At 36.7% G+C, this 20,996-nt stretch overlaps 2 protein-coding genes across 4 annotated transcripts; one reads left to right on the top strand and one right to left on the bottom strand.

Annotated features, from left to right (window-relative positions):
• Positions 1–7,321: 7,321 nt before the first annotated feature.
• ZC3H3 (Zinc finger CCCH domain-containing protein 3) lies at positions 7,322–19,389 on the bottom strand. Of its 2 annotated transcripts, XM_071593300.1 has the most exons (8): positions 19,139–19,389; positions 13,925–15,191; positions 13,664–13,845; positions 12,690–12,915; positions 12,442–12,597; positions 12,121–12,316; positions 8,085–8,128; positions 7,784–7,993 (listed from the first exon to the last, which is right to left on the bottom strand). In XM_071593300.1, the coding sequence occupies exons 1-8, from the start codon at positions 19,188–19,190 to the stop codon at positions 7,900–7,902; spliced, it is 2,217 nt and encodes a 738-aa protein (XP_071449401.1). In that variant the 5' UTR covers positions 19,191–19,389; the 3' UTR covers positions 7,784–7,899. The 2 variants fall into 2 exon arrangements, with proteins under 2 accessions (XP_071449400.1, XP_071449401.1); XM_071593299.1 differs by lacking the exon at positions 8,085–8,128 and having other exon boundaries at positions 7,322–7,993.
• Positions 19,390–19,606: 217 nt separating this feature from the next.
• Positions 19,607–20,774, top strand: RpL14 (ribosomal protein L14). 2 transcript variants are annotated; one of them, XM_071593301.1, is made up of 4 exons: positions 19,607–19,655; positions 19,907–20,008; positions 20,109–20,303; positions 20,471–20,774. In XM_071593301.1, the coding sequence occupies exons 1-4, from the start codon at positions 19,653–19,655 to the stop codon at positions 20,726–20,728; spliced, it is 558 nt and encodes a 185-aa protein (XP_071449402.1). In that variant the 5' UTR covers positions 19,607–19,652; the 3' UTR covers positions 20,729–20,774. The 2 variants fall into 2 exon arrangements, with proteins under 2 accessions (XP_071449402.1, XP_071449403.1); XM_071593302.1 differs by lacking the exon at positions 19,607–19,655 and adding an exon at positions 19,765–19,788.
• The last annotated feature ends 222 nt before the right edge of the window (positions 20,775–20,996 follow it).

The following is a 20,996-nucleotide window of genomic DNA, read 5'->3' as shown; positions in this document are numbered from 1 at the left end:
GCAAGTGTTTTACTGTCATTTCATCATGTGCTTTTAGCCTTAATGAGTAGTTTACCACATTGGTTTTTTATATTCCTAAATTCTTCCTTCTATTATGATCCTAATTAATTCATTGTGCCTCAAGGAATTGTCCAATCCACCTATTGCTTCTTTACCGTACAGTTCTCAATATGGTCCTTCCCTCTTCTGCTTTTATAGATACTTCCTCATTCTGCACTACACTTGTCCATTTAATCTTCAGCAGTCTCCTCCAACACCATGTTTCAAAGGCTTTATTCTTCACTGGTCCACATTTTCAATATTCGATGCTGTTCATAGGGTGCCATGCTCCACACAAACATTTTGACAAACTGCTTACTTGCTTGCAACTTTAAATTCTTTGAACATAGTAGTTTCCCCTTCTCAGCTTGATGCCACTCAAACTTCTTACATTCAAAGTTACTATTCCCAGGGTAGATAGATGTAAATTAAACTTAGTTTCATTCCTTGAATTTTGATATCTGCCTTCAGCTCCTCTCTACCACACCAAAGACTCTTGGTGATTCTCATATTATATTCCTGAAGTTCTTGGTCTGATGCATTTAAAGTTGCTTGCGGGTCCTCTTGCATTTCTAATACTACTGAAATGTCATCTGCAAACCCGATCTTGTGGACATCATTTTCATTCACCTGGTCTCCATTGATGCAGAATTCTTGTGCTTGGGTAAGAGGTTGTTGTATCCTCATCTAACTTCTTTGTTTATTTTAACTTCTATTTTCCCTCCATTTTTCATTTGCATGAAAAATGGAGGGAAAATATTGATTGATACCTGATTCTAGAAAAGGGAATGGATTACTCTTCTGACATTATAGTCTATTCCTAGAGCTTCTAGTTTCTTGAATATATTTTCCATTTGCTATTGTTGAAGATCTTCCCCAAGGCCTTCAACAATATCACATATAAATGGCTAATTTGTTTTATGTTTTTAGCTAGTACCCTCAAGATGAGTATTACTTCCTTTGTTCATTGGTTTTTCCTGAATTTGAATTGGTTTTCCATGAGGTTATGTTCTATCTTCCCCTTTTTTCTTCGTCTAATTATTTAAGTAAGTATTTTTTATGTGAAATAATATGCTCAATTCTCCGTATTATTCACTTTTTTTTGGTTCTTGATTTTGTCAACATTGCAATTATCACACTCTAACCAACTTTCTTTCAAAACCAAGTCATCTTTCCTCCAAGACTTGTCTTAATTTCTTGCAATTCTAGATAAATTCGTGATATAATGAGAGAGAAACAAGAATAAATATTTGCTTTGAATAATACAGCTATAGAGTCTCTCATACCTCAGAGTAAAATCGCCCCCACACCCAGGGAGAGGTTGCCACCTCTTTGGTCAACCTCCCCCCTTCCCTCTGATGATGCCAGCCATTGCCATGGCAGGCCCCCCTCCCCCTCATCACCTCCACTCGTAGAATAGCAACCACCTCATTGCCACTCCTGAGCCAAGCCATACCACTACTCACATCACCACTTGTGGCATATTCGCCACCACCTCGGCAAATGGATGGCGTCATGGATACACACCAGATGGTGTTTGCCACGCCATCCACTGCACAGACCTACGGATGCATGTGGTTTGTGGTCACACCGGGACAGTGGAAACTGTGCCGAAATATGAACCAAGCTTGCTCTCACACGTTAACTTGGCATTGTAAACTCAGGATACTTCACACCTACCACCGACAAATAACCTCGAGAGGACTTAAAAATGCGGTTGATTCATTTCTCCACTAAATACAGTAAGGTTGAAAGTTTTAAAATACTTTTTACTGTTTTCTCCTTTACTACATCAATATAAATGTTGTGATACTATTTATTTATTAATTAAAACAAGAAAACTATTCTGATATCCTTTTAATGTGATCCTGCCATCTCTTGGCAAACTTGATTGCCACTAAGGATTGCCCGCTCCTGCATTTAGACTTTAAAGTTTGTTTTCTTTGAGAAGATATGTAAGAACTAAATCCGAAAATGCAACTATATGGAAAACATTTTCTTTAGGAATCACCAATATATAATCTTTAATTTGTAAAATAAGGATAATTGGAGCCCAAGAGAAATGACTCAGAATAATGAAATTCTTTGTTTGCTATCATTTAATGGCCGTTAAAATAATATGCTCAATGAAGGCTCAAAATAAAGGGACTTTATCTGTAGAGTTTGATCTTCTCCAGTCTTCCACGAAGTTAGTGTCTCCATAACTACCGACATTTCGAAAACTGACTTGGTCATTTTCCTCGGGGCTTCTGAATGAATCCCTGCATCAACTTTGCACAGCATTTAAAATCATGCATGCAATCTCCTTGCTAATTGCCGCTGACAACTGAGGTCTTCCGGTTGTCATTGCTATCATCATGATTTTCAACATGCATTGCCAACCTCACCATCGACAATGCAAGGAAAAATTCAAATTCTTTCTTTCATTCATGAAATTAAGATGCCAGGAGGTATTATTTTTACCCTTTGAAATGTGGTAAAGGCATTACATATGAACCATTGGGGATAGGCAGATAATATAGTAGGTGTAAGATTTTCAGAGAATGGTAAAGTGAAACTCAGCAGTGACATTAGCTCGCCTTGTTGCAAAAGATGCAAATGGGTCCACGATTTAACATCCATCCAATGGACTCCACTTGGTGCTCCCCACATGGCCCCAAGGGGGGGACTGGCATTCTGAAAATTTCTACCACCACTGGGATTTGAACCCTAGCTCTTGGGATAAAAGCCAGAACACTAGCTACTGCACCAACCATAATGATCAAACAGACAGCATATTATCATATAGCCAGGGTTCAGAGACACTGGAAGCTTGAAGATTGCACACACAAATGATTGAAATTATAGAAAATTAATAAAAATACAAATTATTTGAGTTTGATACTCAAAAAATATGCGGATCCACTTTAAAGAAACTTGGCTTCATAAAATGGGTAGTGGGGAAATGTAATGAAAAAATTAAAGAGAGGTGTTATTTTGCTCTAGTTAGACCTCATTTGGAATATGCCACAAGTATTTGGGATCCTTGCGAGAAAATTTGGCAAAAAGAATTAGATGAAGTCCAGAGAAAATCCACCAGATTCGTTAAAAATTTTTATGATAAGAACACAAGTGTGACAAGTCTCGATTTCTCGATGTCTCGAAGTCGACAAATCTAGGGGATTTAGGCTGGGAGCCACTTGAAGTGCAAAGAGAACAAGCGAGACTAAGACTTTTAGAAAGGTTCAGAACAAACCAGTTTAACGGTGACACTAGAGGGATTATAATGGCCCCACACTACTTGGGTAGATCAGATCACAAAGATAAAATAAGGGAGATAGATTCCAGGACAGATAGGTACAAATACTCATTCTTTCCCCGAACAATCAGAAATCATAGTAGTAAGAAACCGAAGTCACTTTAGAAATATGGAAAACATTGAATTTTCAAGTCGGAACAAAAATTAGACATTAAAAGATATTAGGAGTTTTGTAGGTGCATGTATACAGGATATTAGGTGTATTTGTAGGTGCATGTGTATGTTAGTTGGTGGTTTGAGTGTTTGCATGCGTGGGGTATGTGTGTTCTTCCATGAGTGTATGCCAACTTTTGTTTGCGGATGGTATAAATTTGTGGCTTTCGCATGCAGTTGTTTTTTATTTCTTAATTTCGGGTGGTGTTCTAACACCCTCCGTCACACGCCCTTGCGGTGGCTTGTGGGGTATTAAGTAGATGTAGATGAAAAAGGTATCTTTGTAGTGCCCCTATACTTTAGTAGATGACAACACAGTGAAAAGTAACTGGGAATTAACTGCCAAACTGATCAATATAAGGAATCTTTTTCCTCTGTACAATTTGAGACCACTGCAGTAGGGAACAGCTTATGATGAATTGAACTTTTGGAATTCTACTCTCACCAATTGCTCTAATGGCAGGAAACCTAGCGCCCTCTCCAAGGTGGTTTGCAGGTTGTGAGGTTAGGTATTGGACACCATCTGCCCAGCTGAAAGGATATCATTAACTCTTTCCATTCACCCACCCACTTCCTAGTAACTTTCCTAGAAATGCATTGTTTTTTGGGAGACTCAGTCAACACAGCATAAGGAAGTCTTGGCGAGGTATTTCCCAGTTAGATCATCAAGGAAATATATACACAAATGACAAGTTATCAATGAAATAAAATTGCACATCTATATAAATACATCCTATGCCACAGCTCACTCAATTTCATACATGCCTTGACAATTCCTACATTATGAACCAATGCCTGCCTAACTACACCCACCTATATTGACGTAATAAGCATAAGAAAACTAAGGACACAATGAAGCATTAACCCCACAATAAGCATCAGAAAAATTAATTAATATTTGAGCAGCCAGAGGATAGCCCCAATAGAGTGAATAGCAGAGAAATTGGTGTACCAATGCACCCTGATAAGTAAAAAAAAATATGGCAAACATTCAATTCACCATAAGGCAATTTATAAACCTCTCACGCTTACAATTAGAAAATGATTTTCTTGCATGGACAGCGATGGAGTTTTACTAAGTTTTTGCAATACTTAATATTACAATTCACAATAAATAAGCCAATCAGATAGGAGCATATGCCTGCCTATCCAACAACCTCATTTCCCATGTCTTCATATCCTGCCTGTTCATCCATCTCTTGATTTTGTGCAAGAGATGGAGCACCCAAGCAGTTTGTGACACTTAGGCCATTTTGTTGTGCAGTCAAGTGTCAGACGTGCACAAGTGATGAATTGAAAAGGTGATTATTAAGTGTAGTGTTGCTGTGTTCAGAATGCCAAAACGTATACCATACAAAGAGCATTCTTGGATAGAATTAATGTTTTGTTTCCATTTGAAGACAACTGCTGCTGTATACTTCACTCTAATACTTCAAGAGCCTTATGGTGAACAAGGCTTGATGTGGCATCGTCTGTTCGGGGAGCTCAGCACATGGAAACATCAATAGCATACTCGCACTTCAAAAACAGGCATTAAGGGTTATGTTTAAACTAAATGCAAGAAAACCCAGCAGGGAGTACTTCAAATGTCACAAAATCATGACCTCTCCCTGTATCTATGCGTATAATGTAATTTTGTATGCCTGCACCAAAACCCCTTCACTGGTCAGAAATAGGGATGTTCAAAAGTACAACACCAGGGGTAAGGATAATCTTCATAATGGCCATTGCAGAGTAGCAGCACTACAAACAACCCCCGAAGTTTCAGGAAGACTGCTGTTTAATCGACTTCCTGAAGAGTTAAAACGAATACTACTCCAAGAAAATAAATTGAAAAAAAAGTTGAAAAATTTCTTTGTAAATAATGTTTTTTATAGCATCCAAGAGTACATAGAAGGAGCCAATGCAGGGAATTGTTTTTTTAAATCTTTAATACTCATATATTTCATGTACATTATTATTATTCCTATTAATTTGTACATATGTTAATGCACCTATAATTTTAATTAAATCTTAACGAAGCCCATACAATTATGTTTTGTTCTATGACCAATAAATCTATCTATGCTCCATTGCAAGATACGTCTGAACGATGATTTCAGCATTTCAGAAGTGGTGACTCCAATGTTGCAGACAAGGAACACGGAAACCCAGAAAAAAGGTACAAAGATTTTGCATTGATTTGGCATTGCTGGGCACAGATGATTCACAAACACAACTCGCAGAGCAGTCGAGCGTTAGTCTATAATCTGTTCCCAATCACCTACGAGAGAAGGGAAAGATTCAGAAGAACGGCAGATGGGTACCACTTAAGTTGAGCGACACGTAGATGGAGAAACGCACCTCTTTTTCTGCCTCTCTAAATCACAAAATTTTGCTTTCACAACACAAAAGGAAATCGTACTTCCATCATATCATTACTGGGGATGAAAAGTGGATTTATATTGAGAATCCCTAGCGCAAAATATCAGGGGAGATGGCCCACCGTCCAAATCAACCGCAAGACCAAATCGCTTTGGCAGAAAGACGATGCTCTGTGTTTGGTGGGACCAGGAGGGTATGGTCTATTTTGAGCCGTTAAAACCCAATTAAACAGTTAACGGCAATACTTGTTCCCTTCGAACTGTTCGCTGCTTAAAAAAAGACCAGATTACCAAAAGAGCCAACACAAGGCCATTTCTTCATTACAATGCTCCATCACATACAGCAAAACCGGTTGGTGACTTGTTAGAAGCGCTCAGATGGGAAGGTCTACCCCATGCGGCTTACTTACTAGACTTGGCTCCTTCTGATTGCCATTTGTTAGCATCCATGGGTCACATACTTGCTGAGCAGCACTTGGGTTTGTACAAAATGTACACAAATGGCTTGATGAATGGTTCACGGTAAAAGGGAAAGATTTTTACGATCGTGGTATCCACATATTGCCCGAAAGATTGGAAATATGTCTAACTAGCAATGGAGCACACTTTGAATAAAGCTCTTTTCACCATTTTGATTTTTTTGGAAAAATCTGCATTCCATACTTGTACACCTGGTAGAATGAACCCACTTAATTTCTCACTTTGCAGTTCTGTACCAGGTTCCAACAAACCAACCTTGGGTGTTCATCATCAGAACATTTTTAACTATGGCTGAATTTATGTGAACACACACTCAGTAACCTCTATGAAAACATTCTATATAGATACTTCGATTATATTATATTCAGATACCAAACATGTATATCCCATGTTTAAAAACAAATGCACACAGATCAAAATAACCAAATTAAATTTTAATATTTTTATTAAAGAGTATAATTTTTCCTCCAATCATGGAATATGGAAACTAAAGACTGGGGAAAAATGAGCGGTCATTCACTACATGCCATAAATATTGCATTACATTTATTTGCAGTGTTGCATATTATTTCATTGTAAAATTAAAATTTGCTCAAGTTTACACTGAAGCTATATTTTCTTCCCTAAAAGATTCTTAAACATTTGGTTGGTGACATCAGAAGCAACGAGTGAGATTTAACAGACATATCCAAGTTTTATTCATATCCAAAAAAAATGCTCCATACACACAAAAAAATGATATTTTTTGAAATTTTTAATAGACCTCCATCTAGAGGACGGTAAACACAACAAAAATTACTGTAATTAAATTAATATTATGATACAAGGTAAACTAAGCTCTTTATGCTGTCACCAATTAGCGTGTTCTTTTTGCCATCTCTAAAAAGTTGCCTCTTTTTTATGACCATGAATTACTTGATGCAACAGGCGAGGTTAAAATTAATGAACAAAAAACTCAATGTCGTTTGAAATTATCTTTATTTCACCTTTAAAATCAATACAAAAATACAAAACTTAATTACATAAATATCAATAATAATATATAAATTTTCTGAAATTTCACAATTTTAATCCTTAGTAATTCTGAGATTATTAAGACAAAATCCCTTCATTAGACCAGGAATGTTTAAGAAAATAGGAGAGGATATATACGTACGAGGTGTTTCAAATAAATACATTCATCACAATAATATCACAGGGGAATGAATGAGGGCAGAGAGCCAATCTTATCCCTATTCATGATCCTTTTAGAAGATGAGGCCTTAGAGTCTCCACTAGCAACTACTGGAACACTACCGCAGGAGCTACTTACCTCAGACTCACATGGAATGCTACATGTATCGTTCAGTTCTCTTGCCAAGGTTTGCTCATTGTGACTAGAAGATTCATTTGAGGTAACCCCAATTATTTCCTGAGGGGCCAAGTAATACCGCAAGAGTTCATTCTTGACGGAGGGCTGCTGCACCAGTGCTTTCCTAACTGCTGGAGAGCACTTTTTTCTGATCGACAATGATTTCGAGGCCTGGATCATTACACTACCTTTCCTGGTTGTGCTTTTCTTTGGTCTCACAGTTTTGTGAGGGTATGGGCAATGCTTACCTTTGACACATTTTCCTGTCTTTTCAAATTCTGGACACATGCATACATGTCTCTTCTTGCACTAGAATTAAAGGTTAAAAAAGAAGAATCACATTAAATATCAAACAAAGGAGTACTAAATGGGATATATATATTATCAGTTTATCTCACACCATTTCAAATGTCCAATGACCAGCTTGTTCTTGGAACTGTTTTCCTACATGGAATAGAAATTCATCAAGAGGCCAAAATATTAATGTTCATCAACAGAATGTTCATATTTAGAATAATAAAAAATTCAACATTACAGAATTACTATGACAAAAGGCTACATATAGCATACAATGGCACTGGGCTTCATTACTATGTGTGTGCAATTAACAAAGCACAGAATTGTTTAGGGAGTAACGTTTATGAATGAGCAATCACAAATATAAAAGCCAACATGATCTTAGGCTCATTTTCATTATGAATAAGTTTACCATTAAATAGCCATTTAAATTAATGAGAGGAATTTAATCATTTGGTGGAAGCAAGATGTTGGTGCAGAAGCACAGGAGTCGCAGTGCAAACACTGCCAGGTATGCACTTTCATATTACGGCACTGACTTTTTCCTTAGATCTTCCTTAGATCCCTGCTAACTTGACAACTTTTGGGGCATATTTATTCTTTACAAAATACTTTTCCATATCCTTATTTTTCCAGCTATACAGTTATCTGGAATTCAATAAGCTTGATAGTTCTAAAATGAAATATTATTTATATTCTTCTTTGCTTTTGCACACCACACTTCTCCCTAACTTGAAAACAATAAAAGATATTTCATTGAATTCTTAACGCCTATTACATAGTCAATCATACATAAAATACTCAATTAAAGCTACCATACTAGACATTTTAATGAGAAATAATACTCCATTCTCAAGTTTAAAACATCCATCAACACTTGTCAGATATGGCCACAGTAAAATTATGTAACTAATGAAGACAATAATTTACATACATTGGAACTTCAAAGCAAATTAGATAAGGAAATATTAAAATAAAGCATTCAGATATAATCAGGAGTAATATAAGCATCCAAGAAAAATGCATGATATGATCATGCAGCAGTTTCAACAGTTCAGCAACAATACACGTCACCAATCGCCATCTAATCCGCATCACTGACAAGTGAGATGTAATTCAAAGAAGGTCAATCAGAGGGCATTGAATGACAATAACTACCCATCTCAGTATTCTTCAAGAGAGAAGCTACCCTTGGGAAATACAACTCTATTTCACTCCTACCATCTCTTCATTTCATTCACACTATACGAGTGAAAAACTTCATTCAATTTAAATCATCAAGACGTAAGATTTAAATCATCAAGACGTAAGACGCAAGATTTCACTAGCATAAAATTAATGAGACAACTTGACAATATGCCCACACTGTTGATGCTGCTGCCTTTATTTCCATGCGGACTTTCTAACTATTTCACCTTACATCTACAATACATACTCTCAGATGAAGTGGCATCCCCTGGAGGCAAACAAATTTCCAAGGGATCTTGGGGCATAAAATGAGATGCCACTGATTATAGTCTTTTCAAAGGTACAAGAACAATATTTTCATTCCTTCCTCCCTTCATTCACACCAATTAAAATCAGAAGAGCATATAATTAAACAGTAGACAAATAACGTATTCTCTAGCCCCTTTTACTATAAATGATGTCAATTTGCAAATACTTATATGCATGTGATAATCAAGTGTCTTAGGGCATGAATATAACAATGTAAAATAAAGTTTTTAACCCCATCATGAGTTCTACCATGGGAACTGTATTTACGCTTCAGTAGCTGACTTCAAGGGTTTAATGAATGTAATAACAAGTCTCCAGTTAAACAACTTGTGGTTCCTTAAAAAGTACGACATTTTTTATCATGCATTGTGAGCCTTGAGTTTGAATTTCATTACATGCTTTGCGTTGCAACCACGAGAAAATCACCTTTGCATCCTAATTCAATAAATCTTAGTATTTGAAACTGATTCACCAACTTGAATGCTTTGCTATTTCAAATGAAATACACCAGTGTGAAATTACGAGTGCCTCCACCATACATTTAATCTCGCCATCTCTTAACGACAGGTATGCAGATACAAAAAGAAGATATCTTTCACCCTATCACTGCTGTGAACGTACTTTTCATCCTCTCTCTCTCATGCGCTATCATACTTTGAAATTTTATTGAAATTATGTTCATCAAAATAAATTAATAAAAATTTTCCATTAAATAAACAAAGAATCTAGATTATGAAAGAAGACACTTTGCTTTTCCACATGGAATTTTTTCACAAACCTAGGTCATAATAAAAACAATTCTATGAGGAAAAGCAAGGGAATTTCTTTCATAAAGAAGGATTTGCACCATGGTATGCCAAAAACTGTGTCATTTAAAGAATCCAGAATCTATTTTTATTATTCCTATATTACTATTATTTTATCATTTAGGGGATAATAAAATTAACAGAGGCGCAATAACCTCCTTTTTCACCACATGGAGGAGTAGGTTTCCGGAGAGTGACCCGCAGCGAAAGGGTTAATATTAAATGATGGCAATGATTTCCTTCAACACATTCAAATATACACAAATAAACTCAAATATAACTTATACATAAAGACTAGATTTATATTTGAATAAGCAAAAAAGCTCATAGCATAAAATTTAAATGACTTGATTTCTCACTATTTAGTCTCACCTCAAATGTTTGCAAAAATGTTCAAAGAGAACATGCCAGCAAATACAGCACAGTTTGGTTAGAAACCCTGTTAACTTGTTCCAGCAAATTTGACTCCATTGGAAAAAGCAGGGCAAAATTTAAATATATAACATAAATATCATACAAGTTAGTCTCAGAGTTAAGCACGCCTCAACTACCTTTAACCAACACTTACAAAAGTGGTCACTGTCTAAGAAGTTGCCTTTTTGGTTTAGTAGTTTCTGAACACCAGAGCAACAATAATGTGCAAACATTAGTCATTTGTCACAAGGTGTGAATTCAGAAAAAATATTAGTTCATCATGGGAAAAGTTGGAAAAAAAAGAATGGTGTTTGGAGAGAACTGTCTCACCTCATGGGTATTCGTTTTCGGCAAATGATGTTAAAGAACACCAATTGAGTTGTCAAGCATACTCATGCACTTGACTTTTTACCCAGCGGTTCCTAATACAGTTAAAAAAAGCCCAAAGTTGTAGTAGAAATACAAAGGTCAAAATGAAATATTGTTCTCTTTCCCTGTAGCGAAAGTGTTTATCTACCAACAGGCCACATGATTTTCAAACCTGCATTTAATCTCACACTAGCACAAAATATAATCCACCTTCTCAATTTCTGCAAGGTTTGAAGTATCCATTCTAATGTGATTGCTGTCATCACTGATTGAAAAAAGAGATAATTTACTACTTCATGATTCATATTCCATTCAACTCAGGTTATGAATTTTTACCACATAAGTCAGAGAATACATTCTAGGGAGCAGGCCACAAGAGGGCTGTCAGGACAAGTTTCTGAGAATTCCACACAAAATTGAGTAAGCAAAGGAGTTAAAAGAAATAGGAGGTGGATGAAAAAAATAGATTCAGATCTACATTTCGCGAGCAATAAAATACAATATTAATATTTATCCAGCTGAAAATTTTTGTGATATGGAAAAAGTTATGATAAACTATCCTAAAGATCACTAGCCATTCCCTTATTTTGAAAGAAATTCGTTCCCTTATCATCATTGAGGAGGAGGTTCCAGAGTATGTTAAATGCATAAATGAAGTTCATATAGTTGCAATTTCAGTCAGATTGACATAAAAACTATCAATAAATTTAACCATAATTAATCACAAAATATCATACCTGTATATTAAACACTGTACTTTGAATTAGAAAATATTACAGAAAGGGATTGCATAGCCTTCCAATGAAACTGACCACTACAAACAGTTCATGTCCAGCAAAGCACACACAGCTCAACTATAAATCTTATCCCGACGCAAACATCGGTGAAAACTAAAGATTTACATGAAAGTCTTTGGTTTCCAATCTTGAAATCGAGATCATGCTAAGGTATACAAATAGAGGCTTCAATTATGCAGCAGGAGACTCCAAATTGACGAGAACATTTTCTTCCCCTGTATTCTACACTAAGACTTAGAACTTGGATATACATTACCTTTTTCCCATTTGCACAATATCCTTGAAGAAAACTGGTGCATATTTCTGCTTTAGAATTTACTTTGACGTGAAGATAAGGGCAATTTTGTCTATTGCAACAACCCTCGAGAAAATATTTGCAAGTTGGCATTTTTTCGGGACCCACATCATGAGAGAGCAAACATTTCTCTGCAAAACATTTGCCTTGAAGAAACCTGAGAAACAGGAATAGCCCTTAGTGTTCTACAGGATTGCAGAAATTACCTTATTTACATGATATTATCTAACAATCAAAAATAATTTCATAAAAACTTATAATGCATAAATGCAGCATGCTTACCTTTTACAAACTGCCACGTGCTTCCTGTCATGTACACATGGACAAGTACCTTTCTCCATACGAAAACACCTTCCAAATTTCTGGAAGAATATACAAGGTTGGTTATTCTTCTTTAATTTCTTCATTAATGTGGCAATACTCTTTTGTTTTGCGTAACTGAAAAACAGATACAGGAAGTTAAGAAAATAACTAGCATTAACGAAGATACTCATTTCCAAAGATCACCTGCACGAGCATCGATCATTTACCTGAGAAGAGACCTGGCTTTATGGGTGTTAGTCCTCATCAACAGATTTGATGACTTCTTAACAAAAGTCACCCCACCTATGTCCACTCTATGAAATGAATACAGCGATGACACATTCTGAAGTGACAAATTTGATGTCGATAAACGTCGCAAAGTTTTTCCTTTTGGGTCCATCACAAATTTCTGGCCACGTATGAACAAAACTTGTCCTTTGGCGACACCTTTCCCTGAGAAAATATGAAAAGAAACCATGAAAAATGTCGTCACTATTATTCATTTTTTTAAATCCAATCCCTTACACATTGCCAAAATTAACAGCAAATAATTTTTCTCGTGTATACAAAAAGTTGGAGGAATTCTTTTGTTAAAGCCAAAACTTGAAGTTAATAAAAATAATTATAGTTAAATGAAGACAGCCAAGTATGTTGAATTCAGATTCTGAATAGAACATCTCAATGTTGTCTTTTAAAGATTACACATCCATGTAACATACTAATGAACTCCAAAGCTGTCACATGACCCTGTAGAGAACATATGCATATAAGGGATGCAAAGCTTTCCAATTGAAATAGTAAACTTGCCTTAACCAAACACTTCAAGGTAAGAAGGAGAAAATTAAAAATTATAGAGGTCTCAATTGGATCTTACAATATATCAAGCCAAAAAAAGCTGAACATGATGAAATTTACTTCTGCAGCTGTCATCCATGATTTTCCAATGAAATTCTCATGGGCTCCTTAGTGCATGGAAACTAAAGATTTGAGATTATTTCCTCTTCTCTAAGTTATTGGCTCTTATTGGCAAACATTTAGCTCCCCAAAAACTAAACTAACTTGAAATTGGCATTACTTTTGGCTGTCAGAGTGTTTATTTTCATGCTAATAATGCCATAAAATCCCAGCAATTCTGCTAGTTAAGAAACTCCAAACTGAAAATCTAAGAAAACTATCTGTACCTAATTTCATTGCAACCTACCTTTCTTTTTCAAAGAAACTCCAGAACCTAATTTGCCATTATTATAACTTCCTTCTTGACTTCGGGTGAGTTTATTCCGAGATGATTTGTAAAGCACTCCACCAATACGAACCAATGATTTGTTAAAAGTAGAATCATTATTACTAGATTCAACTTTCTTTTTCAAAGTAGGAGTACTGCCACTGAAATAAAAATGGATAATCATTAATATATTCCCTGCATATTATGATACTATGACACACACCAAATCAATTCACTCACATTCTGTACAGTTTTGCATTTGTCGTTTTGAATTCCTTAGCCTGCAAACTCCACGTTCTTCTCCATGCCATATTTCCACTGGAAGACCACACCGAGTTAAATGCATATCTCCCCTGCTTTAGCTCACTCTTCATTAGATGGGATTTCTTTGTTCTCAACGTCAGGGTGTCAGACTGCCTGTAGCCATCCCCCAATCTGATGTAGGAGAACTGCGGACGTTTCATAGCCGGACATCGCCTGTCTATCTTATATTTATTCGTGCACTGCTTTGTTGCTGAATGAATGACTGAATGGTTTTTAACGATTTTGTACTTGGAGGTTATGACTTTGGTTTTCTTAACCGATTGACTTCTTACTGATTGAGATCTGTTCCTCGTCAAAGAAAAGCTACTTCTTGGACTCTTGTTTCTGTCTTTGTGCTTTGCTTCATTCCCTAATTTGAGTTTCTGATCTACTCTCACCAGCTTGCGCTTTCCCAGGGTCAAAAATTCGCTCTTCTTCCAACTGCTTGCATTTGTTCCCTTATGCAAATAAGGCTTTATGCAAGTATTTTTATCAGCATAACTATTCTCACTGACAGTGCCCACCTTGCATGATCCTTCGGCAGGAAATGCTACTGCTTTGTTTGACATGCTCAAAGGATTTTTTATTTCCTGATTTTCACTCTTATTTTTTTCTTTCAATACTTTCTCTACCAGCTTAGGGTTGACGTGTACTTTATTGGTCATAAGAGTTCTAAGCTGTGACTGCGGAGAGTTATCTGGCAACAGCTTACAAAACTTTGGATTTAAATGAACTTTCAACTTCTCAGCAGGACTTGAGGCAGGGTTTATTGTCGTGCTAGCGCTCACACAGATCTCATTCCTGTTGACATTTCTGTTCACGGGCATCTTAAAAGTTTTGGCACATTTATCTGGGCTAAAATGCGGGTTGATATGCACACTGGATTTCATTTGCAATAAACAGGTGCTGCTGGTTGTATTTGAACTCTGTTGCCTGGGAAGTGATCCACTTTGGAATTTTGGGTTGATATAAACACTAACATTTTTCTTCTCCTGATTTTTTAGTGCCTGACTTAAATTATTCCGTTTACCATTTGGGTTTACGTATTTGTAGGGCTGCACCCCTCTGCTTTGCGATACGGGAAAATGTGGCTGGGTGAGAACTTTGTGGCTGAGATAACCAGACATTTTCTGTGATACGCTTGTGACAGACTCCCATTTCCTGGGCACAGGAGCAAGACCTTTCTTGTGTTGACCTATAAGACCTGTACCAAAATAAAAACTTTCAGTACCGTATTGATATCGCACAAAATTACACCACCATCATCAATAATAAAAACACACACTAAATATGCCGGGCTTGATTCCTTACAAGGAATTAAGATACCATCCCATTTAAAACCAAATGAGTGAGTTCTTCTACCATTATGACCTATTGGTAGAAGAATCCCACTTTCTGTGGATAATGCCAGTAGGAAAGAATTTAGACAGACTTATACAATGTTAAAAGAATATGGAAACAAAATTTCATGACTAGCATAACAGCAACACATACTTAAAATAATAATTAATTCTCGCCAGGCGATCACAATACATTAAACATGAGGTCAATTGTACATTGTACGTAGTTTGTCCAATAAATACGCAAACTGGTGCAATCTGGCAGCCATGATGCAGACTGAAGCCCCGCCCACTTGCGGTGCTACTCGCCCAATGAGCCGTCTGTGCTTGGCGCATCGTCGAGCTGTGCCAGTTGTGTTAGTTTTCATTGTCCTTGTTTTTACTGTTTGTCGAAAAAGGAAATTGACAAAACCACAGAGCAACAAATAAACATCAAATGTTGGTGAAGTGCGGCAAAAGTTACCAAGAAATTACTGAAATGTTGACAGCTGTTTACGGTGATACATAATGCTCTGAAGATAACATCCGTTTTCAAGTGGATTAACCGTTTTAAAGATGGCCGACAAGATGCCTCGGGATGTTGCAAGGCCGGGACGACCTTCAACAACCTGTATTCACAACATAGATCGTGTGCGGTCCCTTGCCCTTACCGATCGTCAGAAAAACTGTCCGAATGATAGCTGCTGAACTGAATTCAGGAAAATCAACAGTGCACACCATTTTAACAGAACATGATGGATGGATCCTTCACCATGACAATGCACCTGTACATTCAGCATTGATATGTTAACCAGTTTCAAGCAAAAAATTCAATCACCTTGATCCTTGATCATCCTCCTTATTCGCCAGATCTCACCCCCTGCGACTTTTCCCTATTCCCAAAATGTAAAAATGTGATGAGGGGACATCACTGGGAAGAAGTGGACACAATACGCGTAAAGCCAGAAATGCCGAGAAAACTAAAGAGCCTAGCTGCCAAGGACTTCCAAAGGTGCATTAAACAGTGGAAAAGAAGATGGAATAAGTGCATAGCCTACGAATGGAGAGTAATTTGAAGGGGAAAATATCATCGTAGACTAAATTTTGCAAAAAAAAGTTTTCATGACCTCAGTTCACGTATTTATTGGACTGACCTTGTATAAGGTACACCAAATGTGATAATTCACAGAGTACAAACATAAAACTACGTAGAAAAAACACACACTACACAGCAATATGTAAATATTACATCATACTACAAAGAAGTAAAAAATACTTAAGTTATAATACCAAGTATTTAAGTACTCCTTCATAGAATAAAACATGGGGTATTCTGTAAGTTTTACTTTACAGGTAACAACACCACCAAATTCTTCCAATGATTGAGGTAATATATAATTTTATGTTCATTTCCTCGGGTCCATCCAGTCACGCTTTGGTTCTTAAGCTTTTGAAATGCATGCCGGTAGTACCTCTTGAGTGATAACCCTGCACATTGCTGTTTAGCATGAAGTAGTTCATATATTCATTTGACATTGGTGGTTGAGTTCAGAACATAAATGCATGGGAGAGGATGTAATTTGAGGTCCTTGAAATTGGAAGGTGTGGGGAATTGTCAAAATTCAGTTTCCCAATCTTCACTGACCTACAATCCTCACCGCCATTTTTCGCAGATTTAACACATTCTGTGGTAAGTACCAATGTCCCTTGAAAGGAACAATAGATAACATATGAATAGAACACACCATACGAAATATCAAATAGCATATTTTAGTTAATTTGTGTCTAATTTGACATAGAAGATAGCATGTGGAGCTCAATTTGATGCAAACAGATGTAATATGATCTTTCCCAGAGATACTTGAGCTTAATTTGAAACCTAAGAATTTTATTGTCGAGACTTGCTCCATGGATTTACCAATTGCATTCACAAGTAAACTTTTATCAACCCTTTCGTGAGAAATGTATTTATTTTTAATTTTTTGTGTATTGAGTTTGATGAGATTATTGCTGCACCATATATCCAAGTCATCTGATAACATTCTTGACTGTTGAACTAAATTGTCTGATGCCTTTGAGGTAGCAAGGAAGTTTGAATCACCTAAATTGGTTTCACTCCAGGGATATTGGCCATAAGTAATGGATACAGCCAGTAAGTAAGTAATGACAGTTCATTTATGTACTTTTATCAGAAAAGAACTGGTCCTAATATGGACCCCTGAGAAATACCTAGAGATATACCACTGATGTCATAGGAGAACGACATTTGATCCTATCGAAACTAAGGGTGACTACTTGACAATCCTCGGTTAGATAATATTTTAACCATTCTAGCGGGACTCCTCTGATTTCAATTTGTTCTATTTTTTCCAGAAGCCAGGCAAAAGTAGCATGATCAAATGCTTTTGATAAGTCAAAAAAGAGGCTTGTCTCTTGTTTGCTTTCTTGAGACTATAGAATTACGTCTAGTACTACATACATTGCAGAAAAATGGGCTTCCCTCCCCGCCACACACCCTTGCGGGGTATTATGTGGATGTAGAAAATATCTTTAATTCCTTTCATCGTAAGTCAGTTGTATAATGTCCCACTCACTGGAATTAATTATCTATGTTATCCCTTTTCAATGTAACATCCAGATAGCTATTCAGTTACAGCATGTTATACAATTTCCTAAGAATTTCGCCGTAAATATAATACTACAATCAATCATATTCAAGTCGCTTATCTGAATGCTTGATCCAGTTTACCATGCGTTTAGGAATTGAAGTATATATACACACAGCCATCCGAAATTTGAATCAAACACCCAAAACTCATAAGTTATATCCGACAACATGGTTTTCTCCTAATGAAGTAAGATTTTTGCAAGTTAGTCCTACCCATCTCATAGTGTCCGCAAAAGACACTGTCTTTCATGTAAACCACCAGGATGGACCTGGATTCAACCACCAGTAGTTCTCCACTATTTGCATTGTCCAGTACCCTGCAAGCCACCGCTAGGTATGTGGCAGGAGGTGAATACACCCCTGACTTATTTTGACCCCAATATTTTTACCCCTATCGTGGTCGGGCAATGTTATCTTTTCCGCGAACTGTAAGGCGTTGTCCAACCGCGGTCGTGGAAAAAATGACATCTTATCTTTTCTGCACTTAATCTCTCCAATTTCATTAGCATGATCATGCCTTCCATAGTACAATGAGAGTAAAAATACATTTCAACGCCACTACTTAAGAAACACCCTTTCAATTTATCAAAGTGATTTAACCAGTAATTTCACCTTCGCTCCGTGAGTGATTCCCTGCCTAGCTCCTATGATAATTCGGATACACTAAGTTTATCAAATAACGTTTAACAGATCCAGCTCTTCTACGCTACACGCGATCCAATGCAGCAATCAATCCATTCAGGCATTGAACACAGGCATGGACTGAGCCTTACCGCATATTCTCTAGGAAACAATGTAAATCATTTTGAAATTTCAAGTGATAAAAGGCGAAATGGCAATTCTCACATACAATGATTTTCTTAGTCCGTTTTAATATAAACACAATGACTGACAGCATGCAATGCTCCTCGAAACATTTTGGTGTGCAAACAGTAAATTTCTGGGCAATTATTACATTTAAAATCACTACGCGACACTTACTCGGGGATACAATGCATGCCATAAATAACTAAAATCAGATTTTAATCAAAGGCTCTAAGACGCACATCGTGCATTACTGGCTGTTCTCATGATTGCATTATATGCCCTTTAAATTTAATGTTAATCAAAAATAACATGATTACTATGGCTGTTGAAATATTTTATTAAAAAGCTAATACTTACGGGACAAGTACGTGATTTCATTCAACAAGTTTTTCTCATTGTGGTTGGCCATTTTCTGGTCAACTATATAGAATAATAAATTGGCTTTACTCCGTGTTGTCGTAATTACCCAAAAGGAGGAAAGCCAACAGCACCTACAGAGAATCAAATAAGCAACCACAAACAGTTGTTCCTCTGAAAACTAAACTTTCAATGCTTTCAAAAACTCAAGGAACCAAAATATGACGAAACTACATCGCCTCTTATCAAGCTCAAGGACGTTACTGCTACAATGAAATGGTCAAGTTTAAGTGTTAATAAGGTGTACCTAGAAATTTATTCCATATTTCGTCATTATATTATATATAAAATTATAAATATTTTTAATCAACTATGAAATTAATATAATTATTGCCAATTAAATGACTCCGTTTTTATTATATTAAAACTATATTTAACTTGACAAACTCGTTCAATTCCTGTAGAGGTGTTTTGTTTCTGCCTGTAGCGCACAAGCCTTCACATCCGGTCCACGATGGTAAGTTAGAGCATGCCGTTGTTGTCGCGTTTTAAGTTTGCGTTTTCTTGTAAAATATGTTTACAAAGTTGACCATATTCGTTCATTAGGTGTTAATTGTTGAAATGCGTATGTGAGTCATGAATTTATTATGGTAATTTGACGTCGAGCATTGTTTGCTAATCACACATCGCAGCCCACATGGGCACGTTGCTTTAGTGTTATAGTTGACTTGTCAAATGATATTGATTTCCTATTTTTTCGCAACTTAGCCGTTCAAGAAATTTGTGGAAACCGGCAGGGTGGCGTACATTGCGTATGGCCCCTTGGCAGGGAAGCTGTGTGCTATTGTTGATGTCATAGATCAAACAAGGGTAATTTTCGTGTCTTGATATTCATTCCTGTCATGTTCAAGTTCAGCGGTGAACTGACGGTTATTTGATTGGCAATGATAAACATTCTTTAATTTTTCAGGCTCTTGTAGATGGACCTTGCACAGGAGTGCCCAGAACTAGCGTGAGATTCAATGAGCTACATCTGACCAAGTTCAGAATAAATTTCCCATTCTCAGCTGCTACACGAAATGTACGGAAGGCATGGACCGCGGCTAAAATTGATGAAAAGTGGGCGGAAAGTGCCTGGGCCAAGAAGATCGAAGCCAGAAAGAAGGTAATATTTTGTGCATTTATTTCTATTCGTTTGAGTTGAGTGATGATCATTTTTTGATAGGAATTGCCGACTGATCGATATATGAAGCTAACTGCATCTGATGGTTCATATAAATAGAAATCTTGTGTCCTTTTTATGCCGGAATTGACATAGATATTTCTTTTCAGAGATTAAGTATGACGGACTTCGACCGTTTTAAGTTAGGGAAGGCCCGTCAGGTACGTAATAGGATACGTACGAACGCCTATTTCACATTGAAGAAGAAGCAGGGCGCTAGGCTATTTTCTACGAAAAAATCTGCCAAGGCGAGGGAAGCTGCAAAGAAGAAGACTCCCCCAAAGAAAGAAAAGGCAGAAGGAAAGAAGCCAGTCGCAAAGAAGGCAGAAGGGAAAAAGGTGGAGGCGAAGAAAGCCGAGACAAAGTAAATGATTATTTGTACGTTAAATGAAAATAAAAGCAAGAGTCCAAAAATCTGTAGTTATCACTAATTCACAACCCTATCCTATATTTAGTGCTCCATTTTCGTGAATGTTGAATCGGTGCAAATCTAATTAGAGCCTACGCATTATCGGTTTGGCGCTCAATATTTCAGATTTTGATGGTTGCATTAAGACAAATAATTTAAAGATTTTCTCTGATTGCGTTAACTTTCTCGTCGGAATCTTGCCCTCATTAATGCACGCCATAAATTTT

Source organism: Hetaerina americana, unplaced genomic scaffold, assembly GCF_022747635.1.
Source record: "Hetaerina americana unplaced genomic scaffold, ioHetAmer1.1.p SCAF_55, whole genome shotgun sequence".
Taxonomy (NCBI): domain Eukaryota; kingdom Metazoa; phylum Arthropoda; class Insecta; order Odonata; family Calopterygidae; genus Hetaerina; species Hetaerina americana.
The sequence above is the reverse complement of the archived record's forward strand: the minus strand, read 5'-3'. Positions and strand labels throughout refer to the sequence as shown.